The sequence below is a fragment of the Vipera berus genome (assembly GCF_964194415.1).
Source record: "Vipera berus genome assembly, chromosome: 1".
NCBI classification, from domain to species: Eukaryota; Metazoa; Chordata; class Lepidosauria; order Squamata; family Viperidae; genus Vipera; species Vipera berus.
In genome coordinates, this window is record NC_138202.1 from 248790093 (window position 1) to 248804183 (window position 14091).

Consider the following 14091-nt stretch of genomic DNA (forward strand, 5'->3'; position numbering starts at 1 on the left):
TCTACTCTCTCTTTTGAAGTCTAATCTTTCAGTATATCATCTGTACATATTTTTCTCATTGTTCAGTGTTTTTAATAGCCTCCAGATATTATTATAAACAGATTGTTTTGGTGTCAATTTGTGTATTGGGGACTATCTCTCAGAAGACCTTGGTCTCTCCAGATTACTAGACACTAATCTTAAAAGTTTCAATATTAGTAAAAAGGGATAGTTTTTTTTATTTTGTGTCTATTTTTTTAACCTGCTTTGCCTGGACATAAAAATGGGCTGAGTTTTGCTTACCTGGTTCTGCCTGCCACTTTGCAGCCAATGTTGGTCATTTTGGATCTCGTTAGCCTTGCTCTTCTAAGTCTGGGTGAGAAGGTGGTAGAAACCAACATTATCTTGAAAGCATTAATTTGTGCAACATTTGGTTATTCTGGTTAAGTGTGGTAAAACTCTTTAGAAATTTGCAGATTTCTTTACTGCAGCCCACAATCAGTGAGCAGCATGTCTACAGGATATTTGAAAGGCTACTTTCCACTTCCAAGGCCTTTCTTCAAAGATCAGGTCCGGTTGCTTCAAAATCCAATCACTTTCCCACCTCCGTGTCTTCTCATTTCTTTCAAAGAGCTTTGAGTGATATCAGTGCAGAGAATATTAGGATAATGAACAGTAAATATACAATCTCAACAGAGTTTAATTTATTTCTGGACAAACGTTATAGATCTAGTCTAGTTTTTATGAAGCACAGTTAGTCTGGGAGGTAAACAAAGGTTTTGTTGTATCCTAAACAAAACAATTTTTTTAAACAGATTTCAGTGACATTTGCTCTGCCCTTAAGAATCCTATATTCTGTTGGTTATAAAAATGGAAGGCACAACTTTTAATCAGTATAGTCTTAATATTATTTTACAGTTACATATATCCATGTGTTTAAAAATAAAACATGCTCACCATGAGCTACATAGAATAGTTCATTTTAAAATATTAATATTTGTAAAACAAGCATAACCCCAATAAGCTGTCTTCTTGTTATAGATATGTATAAATATATGTACTTGTCCTGAATTCATATTTCAAAACACATTTTAAAAGGCAAAACAAAAATAGCACATTTAGTGTTTGTCAGCAAAATAAAAAGATTTAAACCTTTTAACAACAGATTGACACAAGCATACTTAATTTTGTCTATGGGAACACATAGGCTAATAAGCAGACATATGGAAGAATCTTAAACTGAATATTTAAGATTGTGTGAGAATATTGCTAGTCATCATTGCCATAGTGGAGAAAATCTCTTTATATGTTTTAGTGGTAATAGTTGTCTAAAATCAAATAAATACAGTAATGTACCCTTATACCTAACCTCCAGGGGAAAAAAATATCTTTTCACTAACCTCTCTATGCTGTCTTTAATTCACAGAACAAATAACTAAATGAAACCGGACTGAATCTGTATGGCAGCATCTCTGTCAAAGTAGAATACATCTTTTCAGATCTTGAATCTTCTGCAGAATGAGAAAAAAAAATCTGAAAACATACATTCAAGTAAAACAGATGTTCTGTTTTCTGAATGTTTTATGATTTTTTTTTAAAAAAACAACAACCCAGGATCAACTGATAACTTACAGTTCTATATAAAATATTTGTCCCTTTTTTGAGTGTTTGAATCTTTTATCCCTAAACGCTTTCAGAATTTCACTTGTGTTTTTCTGATACAGTAAGGGAGCTAAGTAAACAAAAATTAGGAAAGTTAAGACACTTCTTTATTTGATTAAAACAAAGCATCCAACTTAGGATGGAAAAAGCAATAGTGGAAAAAAGGCACTGACTGAAATGCTTCACTTGATTTAATTCAAGGGATAACTAAGTTGCAAGTATTTTAAATAATCAGTTTGCAACGAATCCTGGCTACCCTCTTTACAGTGAAGTTTTTACTGCAAAGATTCTGAATGCATGTTGTGCCACACTAAAACATTTTTTTGAAGGCCACTGTAAAAAAATTATTGATTTCTATCAGCCTACAAAAGGCTATTCCTAAATTTCTCAGGCTACACCAATCCAGAGCCAGTTAGAAATAGAGATAAAGTAATAGCATCTTCTCAAGAATAACCATCCTATCAAAAGCATTCCAACAGCATAGAGTAAAATAATGCAAAAATGTTACAAAGAACCACAGAAAAATATTGAAGGATATGTAGTCTCTATCATTTTGACCAAAGCTAGTGTTCATTATTCAGCATCAGAAAAATACTGGGTAAAAATGAGATTCAAATGAGAATAGCAGGAAAGGAACAATGGCTAATTAATAAGGACATACTTACAAATTTGTTAAACAGATAATTTCAAATTTGCTAAAAAGCACCTAAATAAATCCCCAGACTTTTAGAAGAGTGTTCCAAGGAAATACTAATTTAAAATGTCATGGTTGGGAACCTAGATATCTTGCTATCACTGAAGAAAGTATAAATTCTGCTTTGTAGCAGAGAAATCTACAATAAATCTTCTGTCCATCTGCTGATGCAAAAGTGAATTATACAGCAATAAAATCACTTCAATGAAACATGCAAGTCTACAAGAGAAAGTCTATAAGAGAATCTAGAATAAATTCAATGTTTTGGAATGCTCGGGTCAAAATCCAGGCTTATACCCCATATAAACAGGACCCGAACCAGAAATTCATGCTAGAAGGCCCTCAAATCCTGAAGTAAATTGCCATAAAAGAATGGATAAAAATCCTTACAAAGAGTCACTTGAGAGTGAAATGGGTGGCATATAAATTCAATAAATAAACAAAATACAAGAGTAACTTGGCAATTACAGCAAGAGTTTAATTTGTTGCGCCGAAAGATTGCACATGTAGTTATTCAATCTAAAGTGGCAAAGACTGGATCACTTTAATTAATAACTGAAACAAGCATTAAGCCTTACTGCTATTTATTCACTCAGAATTCTTTTCTGTTAGCAGACTCCGCCCGAAGCTTTGGTGAAATTCATTTCAAAGATATGTAAAAATTCACACAACCTGAAAGGGGGCAAGTACATTAAAACCTTGGATGCCCTTTTATTCAGAAAATCCTTCTTATCCAATTTATAATTTAATATATTTCTAGAATACTATATTCAGCACAGAGGTATCTTGCTTAAGAATGAAACTACATTCAGTAGAGAAACCTTTATTGCCTTCTTTACTATTGGCTATGAAACAGCATCAATAGAGATCCGATACGATACAAAGAATAGGTATGCTTGTTTTAAGTCCCAGAAAAATGAAAGGGGTACAATAACCTAGAAATTCTGACACAAAATTTAAATCAATGGTATCATGATAGTTCATATGAAAACAAATATTTCAAAAATAAGATTGACAATGTAATAATGATTTTGGCTTGTTTCATGATTAGTTAGGAAAAAAGCAGCTTTCTCAGTAAAGTTCTTCTATCATCACTGGCCAAAACTTAACTTGAGATAGGAGAGAAAAGAGGTGAGAGCAGTGAGGAAGGTTGGCAATACCAAGCAAATGCTTAATTTGCTAGGTTTGATCAGAAACAACCAGTACTGCCAAAAAGCCAGATTTTCAGACGTTTCTGGCTAACCTCATTGAACTGGGGGAAATGAAAACTACTACAAGAGTAATGTTTTTGAACTGTGGTGGAATTCCCAAAGATGACTGAAATGTTTGTTTCTACAAAAGCTGACTTAATAATCTGTGTTGTGACGAAGAGAAATTACAGTTTCCAGCATGCTTTAAAATAAAAATACTCTATGCATTATAAGAGGGCTCTCTTATGCCCTCCTAGTTTTGGTGGACTGTTCAATAGTGAAGTATAAGATTCAGCATTGGCACTACTGATAAAAATTTAAAACACAACATCAGTGTTATACACAAATACACATTGTTGTTCAAGTTGGCTTCCCTTCTTTCTTCCTTAAACCTACAAACAGTCCATGTGAATCTCCCAAACATCTGGAGAAATTTGGAGAGCAAGGAAAGAGAAGCCCATCCTGCTAGAAATGTAACTTGTTCATAAAATGGACACAGTGACACACAACTCAAATATATGAGTTATTTTAGACAAAGCTCAAATAATTATCATTACATGAATATTATCAGCATTTGAGTGCCAGACAGATTTTAAAAATGATGTAAAGTCTTTTATAATTTGGATACTTCACTGTTATGTGTAGAAAGCAGCTCTGACCAAATTGCTGTATTAGTAAAGATATTATTTTAAATTTGTTTTCAGACCCCTTAATCAACTGGGTAATCATTTTTCCCCCAAAATGATTTGCTTGATTAAAGCTGGTAATTCTTATCACATCGATGCAGTTCTAAATTCTCAATTCTAAACATATTTGCTAATGTTCCAAAATAATGAGATCCCTTAATTTTACATCTTGTATTGGAATTCAAGCAGTGAACAAAGAGAGAAAGGGAAAAAACTCGACTGATAATATGACAGCTGAAAAGAAAAGATCGGATGCTGCTGTAACTGAGAATTTCCTTGCTACAAAAAGAAGCTCTAGAAATTCTCAGCTCCATCAGAGACTGTCGGGGAATTTCAGTGGGCTGTTCCTTCAGTCTAGCAAAATGGTCCCTTAAAAAATAAATATATAAATAAAATATTAAATGGTAAATAAATTCTAAGATAAAACAACTCATTATATTGCATTTACTAGAAAGGCCGAGGCTCTCGCTGCCAATACCAGTCTGAATGGATTGATGAAACTATTTGAATAAAATAGGTTTCATACTTCAAGACATTCGGGTTCTAAGTCCTTCCAATAGTTATATCTTAAAAGTGAACGTCAAAACTTAAAATGATTTTATCTTTCGCTTCTCAACTGTATTGTTTTACTACTAATATCCTACTAGGATTAAATGCTTTATAAGTGTATATCTTCTAACATTTACAAGATGCTTTCAACTGTAATCATTTGGCAAGTATTATATGAGGAATAGATGCCTGACCATTATTTAAATCTTTTGTATTTTACCTTCATATTAAGAATTAACCTTTCCCCCATGCTTCAGAAAAATATATATTTTCTCTTTGAAAAAAAAATCATTACAAATTCCCAGCAAGCAGAATCCTCAGGTCAGTTCTACGTAACAACATATGAATTGAGTCACTGAGTGAAGCTCTTCTTGATGAGCACGTTAGGGAAGCTGGCATTCAGTTCTAGGAAAACTCGGTGATCAATTTGTGAACAGAAGGACACATCAAGTAAGGACAATTCTTTACAAGACTCCAGCAATTTTCTTAAGGAAGCCGGGCTTACCATTCTTGTCCCTGGAAAAGAAGAGAACGAAAAGTTAAAGAAAAATAAAAGGAATAATTAAAGAAACAAAAATCACTGGGCTATTTAAGAAAAGCGACAATGCTCCTAATTAATCTAAAGCTTTCGTTTAAACAGGGACGTGGTGGCTCAGTGGGTTAGGACGCTGAGCTTGTCGATCAGAAGGTCGGTAGTTTGGTGGGTCGAATCCCGAGTGCCGCGTAACAGAGTGAGCGCCTGTTACTCGTCCCAGCTTCTGCCAACCTAGCAGTTTGAAAGCACGTAAAAGTGCAAGTAGAAAAATAGGGACCACTACGGTGGGAAGGTAACAGCGTTCCGTGCCCCTCTGGCGTCTAGTCATGCCGGCCACATGACCACAGAGACGTCCTCGGACAAGCGCTGGCTCTTCGGCTTTGAAACGGAGATGAGCACTGGCCCCTAGAGTCGGAAACGACTAGCACGCATGTGCGGGGGAACCTTTACCTTTACCTACATTTTAAAACTTTTTTTTCCTACTGCAACCCATAGCATTTTTAATCCTTTCAAATATTATTTTTCTTTTATATTATGCACTTCTCATAAGTTACTTTGGATGCTGGTATAAATAGAAAGCTGGAATATAAATTAAATAATACTGAGCCAACATGGAAAAGAGATGAAAGAATTGGATCTTCATTCAACTCTACAATTTCCTGGATGGTTTGGCAAACCACAACATTTCACACTATTTAATCTCCTGAACTTTTTTATTATAAACAAAAAAGGGCCCATTTTATCCTCTTCTCCACTAACTGGTCTTTCCCCTTTCCAAGACAACTAGAGTGAGTTTCTTCAATGAACCTGTGTAGTATTGATGCCATCTTATCAATTACGTGGACCAATTAAGATCACAGTCACCCCAGAAAGTGCAACAGAAAAAAAAATCTACTGTTATAAAATGTGGCTTAGTTAGCTATTACAATCATGTGGTATCTGTGCTTGAGGCCAAGTGGTAAAAAGGAATGGTCCAGATAGCATAGCTAGATTGTACACTGTGGCATCTTTACAATGCAACTACAAGCCTATCTTATTTAAAACGAGCATAAACTGTAATGTTGGCTAATACACAGTTCAAGATGTTATGTCAGATTCTTGTTTGACACTGATTTCATTTAAGGATAAACTATGTATCACAAACATAATGCTGCACAGTCCTTATTAATTTAAGAGGTTTTGAATAAAAAAACAAATTAAATTTGTTGTATAACACGAAGAAAGTTAGACTTTATCGTTTCCCCTTGCTGAGGATTACACCAATAATAAATAATAACTTGGTAGCAGTCCTAATATAAGCTACCAGTTTGGTCTAGGGGTGAAGGTACCAGGCTAGAAACCAGGAGACCGTGAGTTCTAGTTCTGCCTTAGGCACGAGAGTTGTCTGGGTGACTTTGGGCCAATCACCCTCTCTCAGCCCAACCTATCTCACAGGGTGGTTGTTGCATGGAAAACAGGAGGAGGAAAGAATATTGGGCATGTCTGTCACCTTGACCTGTTTATAAAAAATAACAAAGGAGGGATACAAATAAATAAATAATACCTCGGACTAATGGAGGAAAGAACCCAAACCAGACAAAAAAAAATGCCGATAATCTGCTTCCTTCCAAACAACCTGACTGCATATAGAAGGTTTTTGAAAACAAGCCAAACTCCTCGTGCCCCAGTTTTTTAACTTAGATGGGAAGGATGGTTGAAAAAATCCTCATAATGGGAGCTCTGGAAAATGCAGGTATGTGATTGCCTTTCCCTAATGGGGTGGTGGTGGTGGTGGTGGTTTTTAATGTGCCTATTTTTGTACAGAAACTGAGTAACTGCATTGTGAAACTGTCAAGTAAACTGATGGTTTTGACAGGCGCAAGGGGACATTTGGAACTTTTGGCATTCTAGGAAAATGTGGGAGGCATTTTTTTTTTTAGTTTATAGCATCTAGGAAGCCGTCAAAAGAAGAATGCATTGTTATTCCTCCTTCCCGTGCCTGAACGGTTTTACATATTAGGGCTTTTAAATATGTGTGAACTTTGCTAGAATTACTGTTTTTAATTCAGTCATTTAGGTAGGGTGCATACAGATGGTTAAACCCACCATATTCTCCTAAGCTGTACTTTATGCTGCCTGGCTGCAGTCAAAATATCAAGTGGAAGTTTATTTTTCTGGAGCATGTTTTATGCCCTTACTTAAGCATAATCCAAACATATGTTGCAATTTATGTGATCACATAATGGCTCTGCATATGTTGCTCTACAAGCAAAGAACAGAACTATTATACCCTTTTCACATATTGCCCATTTTCAAACTTCTGTATTAACAAGCATCTCAGCATTAGAAAAGAAAGAGAAGAAGAAGAGCAGGGGTGGAAGCAAACTGCCTCTGAGCGCTATATGAAAGGGTAGGCGATGTTTCCAAAGGTTGTCAATTTGCACAACTCGTAAAAACGGTCGAGGTTTCCCTTGCCAGCCGTGTCCGACTCTAGGGGGCGTTGGGTCATCTCCGATTCACAGCCGAAGAGCCAGCGTTGTCTACGATCACGTGGCCAGCATGATTATACGCCAAAGGGGCACAAAATGCTGTTACTGTCCCACCAAAGGGCTACCTGTTGTTCTACTTGCATTTCTCCTGCTGTCAGCTGCTAAGTTGGCAAAAGCTGGGGCAAGTAAAGGAGGCTCACTCCATCACATGGTACTTAGGTCTCAAAACTGCCAACAAGCCCAGCATCTACTCTTTTATTTGTACCTACTGGCTGAGTGGCAAGTATGAGAGCAGCATGCGGACGTCCAGGTGGAAGCCCACTCTCAGCCTCAGAAACTCATTTGGGTCCGTCATTCACTCTCAACTCAAACTACCGCATGGGAAAGGAGGATGAAGTCCTACCTACCCTGCTTTGAACTCCTGAATGAAAGTATAAATGTAACAAAGAAATACAGACCTGTAAGTATTTTTTTTTAAACAGACGCTTATTGTCATGAGAGTTAAATATTTTACTGGCTATTAAACCCTCACTACTGTTGACAACATGAAAGGGAGAACTGAAAAAGGATAAAACCAGCTTGTCAAAAGATATGTTGAAAAGATGTTTATTTTTCTCTGCGGAAGTGATTTCAACATGGCAGAAATTTAACTCAGCTAGGTAGCATATTTTTGTGCTGGGTGGGGAGAGGACGTGTACTGATCCATTTAACAGCAGCAGGTGCACATTTTTCTAGTTTTTACCTTGTCTATTTATTGCTATAATGAAACCTTGAGCACTGGACAACTTTGACATAAATATTTAGAAAGAAACAATAAACATATTTCATGTTTAGCTACAGTCATTCCACAAACACTCTGCAGCAATAACTTTCAAGATATTTGGTACAATGAATTAGCAATAGCACTTAGGCTTATATACCGCTTCACAGTGCCTTACAGCCCTTTCTAAATGGTTTACAGAGTCAGTACATTTTCCCCAACAACCTGGGTCCTCATTTTACCAACCTTGGAAGGATGGAAGGCCGAGTCAACCTTGAGCCGGTCAGAATCAAACTCCTGGAAGTCAGCAGAATTAGCCTGCAATACTGCATTCTAACCACTTAGCCACCACGGCTCTTAAAATTAATTAATGCAAAGTACACAAAGAAATCTATCACTTAAAAAGACTGCAATGATGACAAGTCCAACAAACCACTTTCCCTCCAAAAATGAAGGCCTTGATAAGCATCCTGAACTGGGGGGGAAAAAGCTGACTAAAAACTGTCACCTGTATCTCACACTAAGCTTCCTACCCTGCCTGTTTTTATTTTTTATTTTAAAAATGAAGCTGAATATTTTTCACCTTTCAAAGTACAAGTTCTGACTTATTTATTTATTTATTTATTTATTTATTTATTTATTTATTTATTTATTTGATTTGTATACCGCCCTTCTCCCTAAGGAGTCAGGGTGGTGAACAGTGAACATAAATAACAGAATGCACAAATAGTTATCTTAAAACAATAATTAAAACAGAACCTGTCAGACCAGACCGGATTGCTTAAACAGATATGTTTTTAGGTCGCGTCGGAAGGAGCAAAGGTCGGGAGCCATCCGGAGCTCAACCGGTAAACGGTTCCATAGGTCAGGCGCGCTCACAGAGAACGCCCTCCCTCTGGGAGCCACCAGACGGCATTCTCCAAATGGCGGCACCCTTAGGAGGCCCTCTCTGTGGGAGCGCACTGGACGGAGGGACGTTGACGCTGGCAGCAGGTGATTCCTAAGGTACTCCGGACCCATGCCATGTAGGGCTTTGAAAACCATTACCAGCACCTTGAATCTTATCCGGAGGACAACTGGGAGCCAATGCAGTTCACGGAGTAGGGGTGTAACATGGGAGTATCGGGAGACTCCCAACACAACTCTCGCGGCTGCATTCTGTACCAGTTGGAGCCTCCAAGTGGTCCTCAAGGGCAGCCCCATGTAAAGAGCATTGCAGTAGTCTAAACGAGAGGTCACGAGTGCATGAGTGACCGTACGTAGGGCATCTTGGTCTAGATAGGGCCGTAATTGGCGAACCTGGGCAAAGGCTCCCCTAGTCACAGCTGTTATGTGGTCTTCCAAGGAAAGCTGTGAATCTAAGAGGACTCCCAAGTTGCGGGCCCTATCTGTGGGGGGTAATAACTTACCCCCTATAGAAAGAGATGGAATGTTCTGAATATCTCGAGATGCCGGTACGTACAGCCACTTCTAGCCCCACCCTGCCTATAAGGACCTCCAAAGCACCCTTAGAAAATAAAATGGCTGCAGAACAGCATCTCAGCACTTACTTTTGGTATGTACTACCCTTCCAGGAAACAACAACAGAGTAAACTGGGAGATGGTGGGGAGAGTCTGGAAAATTCAGAGGTGCACAGCAAGGACAATGCTTTGCCGGTGAGGTGGCTTTTACATACTTTATCCCTTTTTGACAGAGTATGGTGTGTGCTTGTGTCTTTACAAGGCGTGCGTGTTTTGCTTGAAGGGTATGGCCCCAATATTTGTGAATTCTTGCTTGAATGCAAAATAATATGTAGGTGTATGTAGGTAGACTACCTACAAATGTCAGCAGATGAATCAAACATAATAAAAAAATAGCAGTAAGCTTCCATTACTGGTAGATAATGCAGCTTGTGTACAGTACAACTAAGCCAGCAAAGAATGTTATTGCATAGACTGCTTTTTTCTTATACAGTGGTACTGCAGTACTCATTGTTAATTGGTTCCAGGAGGAGTAATACTTACCAAAAACGATGAGTACCAAACAAATTTTTCCCCATAAAGAATAATGTAGTGAGTCACAAGGCAGCCGACATAGACAAGGTCTATCTTGTGTGTTGAGTGCCAACCAATGATGAGTACCTGCATTGGCTCCCAGTTGTCTTCTGGGTGAGATTCAAGGTGCTGGTAATGACCTACAAAGCCCTTCATGGCATGGGTCCGGAATACCTCAGGGAGCACCTGCGGCCGGCATCAACTTCCCTCCGCCCAGTGCGCTCCCACAGAGAGGGCCTCCTCAGGGTGCCACCGGTCAAAGAATGTTGACTGGTGGCCCCCAGGGGGAGGGCGTTCTCTGTGGGCGCACCGGATTTATGGAACCATCTTCCGGTTGAGCTCCGGATGGCGCCCGACCTTCGCTCCTTCCGGTGCGATCTAAAGACCTACCTGTTCGAACAAGCCGGCCTGGCCTGATGGGTGATGGGTTTTGGTTTTATTGTTTTTATGTATTTTAACTTATTGTTATAGTTTTTGGGCATCTTGTTTAATCTTTTTTAACTTTTGTATTCTTGTTTTTTAACATATATTGCCCTGTTCACCGCCCTGAGTCCTTCGGGAGAAGGGCGGTATACAAATATAATATAATAAAATAAATAAATAATAAACAAAATTTTATGGTTTCTCAGAGAAATTTTAATGTACTAGGAAAGACAGCTTCCTATTTCTGGCTTCCTCTCCACAATTTTTTCCTTCTGAAAAAATCTCTTTGGAAGCCAGGGAAGCTCCTGAATAAGGGAGGAGGGATATAAACAGGTAGTAAAAAAAGGGAAAATAAGCTAAGGTCTTTTGAAACTTCCCAAGCTCGCAAGAGACTGGGGTACTTGATTCAAGTTTCAGCAGCTGTAACATTTGGCTACACTTGTCTGGATTCAGAAGTTAAATGAGATTAGTACTTGGTTGGAAATACTATCGGGGAATATCAGGACTATTAAAATAAGTTTGGAAAAATCCAAACATATCCAGATTAATGGCAAACTACATTAATATACAGAAATACAGTGTTAAGTATATTGAGAAAGCATTTTGGGGTCTACTGCAGCACAATTGAAAACTTACATTTATTCATTAATTTTTAAATTAGCATTTAAATTTATTTCAAAAAGTCATAGTTTCATTTTATGCTCTTTAAGAAACTCTTTTATCGTAAGGTTCACACTTTATAAATATATCCTGTCATGCACTATTACAATTCCAAGAGCTTCTCAAAGCTGGCAATAATACTTGAATGAATTTCAGGAATTCATTAAAAAAATCTAGATTTCTTTTTAAAGAAAAAGTAGAATGTTCCCAATTTTGTTAATCAAAGAATTGGGAATTAGACTGATTTATCCCATTACCAATGAGTCTTTAAAGCCATGAATGTATCTTGATATCAATTGTTTTTACGTAGCAATGTGCCATAAGGAAGTAGATCTCTGAACATAATATTTACAATAGAAGAGAATGTTTGTAGCTCAGGGATGAACTTTGGGGTCCTGGGTGCTCTCTGAGCTTGGTTGTTTTCTTACAAGAAAAATAACCAAGCTCAGAGAGCACCAAGGGCCCCACACATAGTATTGCAAAAACATAATTTTCAAAACTTATAATTTTCTCTTCTGATTCGGATAACAATTAATTAATTTACAGACGAATTACATGTTCTTGGGTGAACTTACCCAAAATATCAAGCTGCCGAAGATTTGTACAATTTGCAGCAAGTTCTTCAATGTCAGAATCACACACAGACCGGTTAGCTGTCAGAAAAAGCTTTTGCAAATTTGGTAGTTTTCGAGCAAGTTTCACAAAGCATCCTGTGCTGCTCTGAAGAGTCGGGCACCAGCCAAGATCAAGCTCCTCCAACAGTGGACAGCCAGCAGCCAGCTCTGCTAATCCATTTTCAGAAATGTTTTTACATCGCCATAAATCCAATGTTCGAAGTTTTTTGCATTTGGCTCCCATCATACTAGCTATTGTGTTATAGTCCTCAATCTGTCAAATTAAAAAATATTTTTTAAAACCAAAGAGTGTTATCTGCTCTCACTGTAGATTTCTGATAATATCTATACTTTGTCCAACTTATAGACCCATTAGGAACCTATCAATTATTTAAGAAGCCTTCAAGACCTTGTAGTCAAGAAACAATTTCTGTTCTAAGTTCATTACCTAACTAAAAACATTTGGCACAAAATTCCACCTAACATCTAACATACCATGATATTTTTAAGCCTCTGTGCTTAAAAATAAATAAAATAAAATAAAATAAACAATCCAGATGGATTTCTTTAAATGATTGTTCTAGAGTTCATCTGCTGAAAAAGTCCTGCTTGAAGTCTTGATCTCATATTTTTAGTGATCACTGGACTTGAAGAACAATTCCAAAATAGGAACTATCTGGAAAAAAGTTATTTCTTATTAAATCATCAAAAAGCATTTTAAACTGAAGTCATAAGCACACTGGCTAAAGAGTTAAATTTGCATAGTATAAATGTAATATGATGCAGACTGACTTTACTCTTACTTTGAAACTAAATAGTCTCATTTTGAACTAATGGAAGTTTATAGACTGTCCAAGAACAGAACTAGTATTATTAGAGTAAAAAGAAAAAGAAAACTAATATGCAGGGTGATTATAGAATAAATTATTGAACTCAATCCTTGGATCTTTTTTCCCTAAGGGATAAAAAAAATAATTTGTTTATTAAATTTATTTGCCACTCATATCTTCCCAAGGAAACTCAGGAAATAGCAGGAAAACATCAATAGATCAGAATTATACACCATAGTAGATATTAAAAAGTAATATTTGTAGAAACAAGTTCTATTTCTTATCTATATCAGGTTTTAAGACATGCTAGTATTTATGCAGAGGAAACAGTATACTTAAGTGATGTGTAAACTACCATATTTACATTTAGAATTCCTGCATGTAAACAACATGATATGTGAAAACCTTTTCATGGGGTTTGAATTTACGTACGTTTATATAAACCAAATTTCTGTTTTTCACTTCTTCTGTGGTTATAGATCTCAAATAAACATTCATTTATATATTATATAATGGAATTATGTATATTCTATTTTATTATTTATTTTATTTATTTATTTATTCGTTTTATATACCGCCCTTTTCTATTATGTAAATTCTATAATGTAGAATTTTATATTAATTCTATAATTTATTTACATCAACAAAATCAATCCTTGACCCAGTTCTGGAATTATTTTCTCCTTCAAATGAACTGGGTTGAAAATGGAGCCTTAAATCAGAAATGTGAAATTTACACAGGCACAAAATTTAAGAGAGAATTTTTATAAAATGTTTTATAGATGGCATTTAGATCCTAAAAAATTAGCATGTATGTATCCGAATTATCAGCCTAAATGTTGGAGGTGTGGTTGTGATGATGCAACCTATTATCATATATGGTGGACTTGTAAAAAGGTTAAAGCTTTTTGGATTAAAATTTGGTGGAATATGCAGAAGATATTTAAGAAAAAGAAGGTTTTCTCCACATTTCTGTTGGGTATTATTACAGATTGTACTGTTATAGA

At 36.6% G+C, this 14091-nt stretch overlaps 1 protein-coding gene across 4 annotated transcripts in view; it reads right to left on the reverse strand.

Moving 5' to 3' along the window:
• Positions 1–661: 661 nt before the first annotated feature.
• Positions 662–14091, reverse strand: part of FBXL4 (F-box and leucine rich repeat protein 4) — a 51795-nt gene continuing 38365 nt past the window's right edge. For all 4 annotated transcript variants that reach the window (XM_081313778.1, XM_081313777.1, XM_081313776.1 and 1 more), the window contains exons 7-8: positions 12216–12528; positions 662–5276 (exon numbers count right to left, since the gene is read on the reverse strand). In XM_081313778.1, the coding sequence (XP_081169904.1) occupies positions 5113–5276; positions 12216–12528 (477 nt within the window). In that variant the 3' untranslated portion in view covers positions 662–5112. The remainder of the gene's footprint in view (positions 5277–12215; positions 12529–14091) is intronic.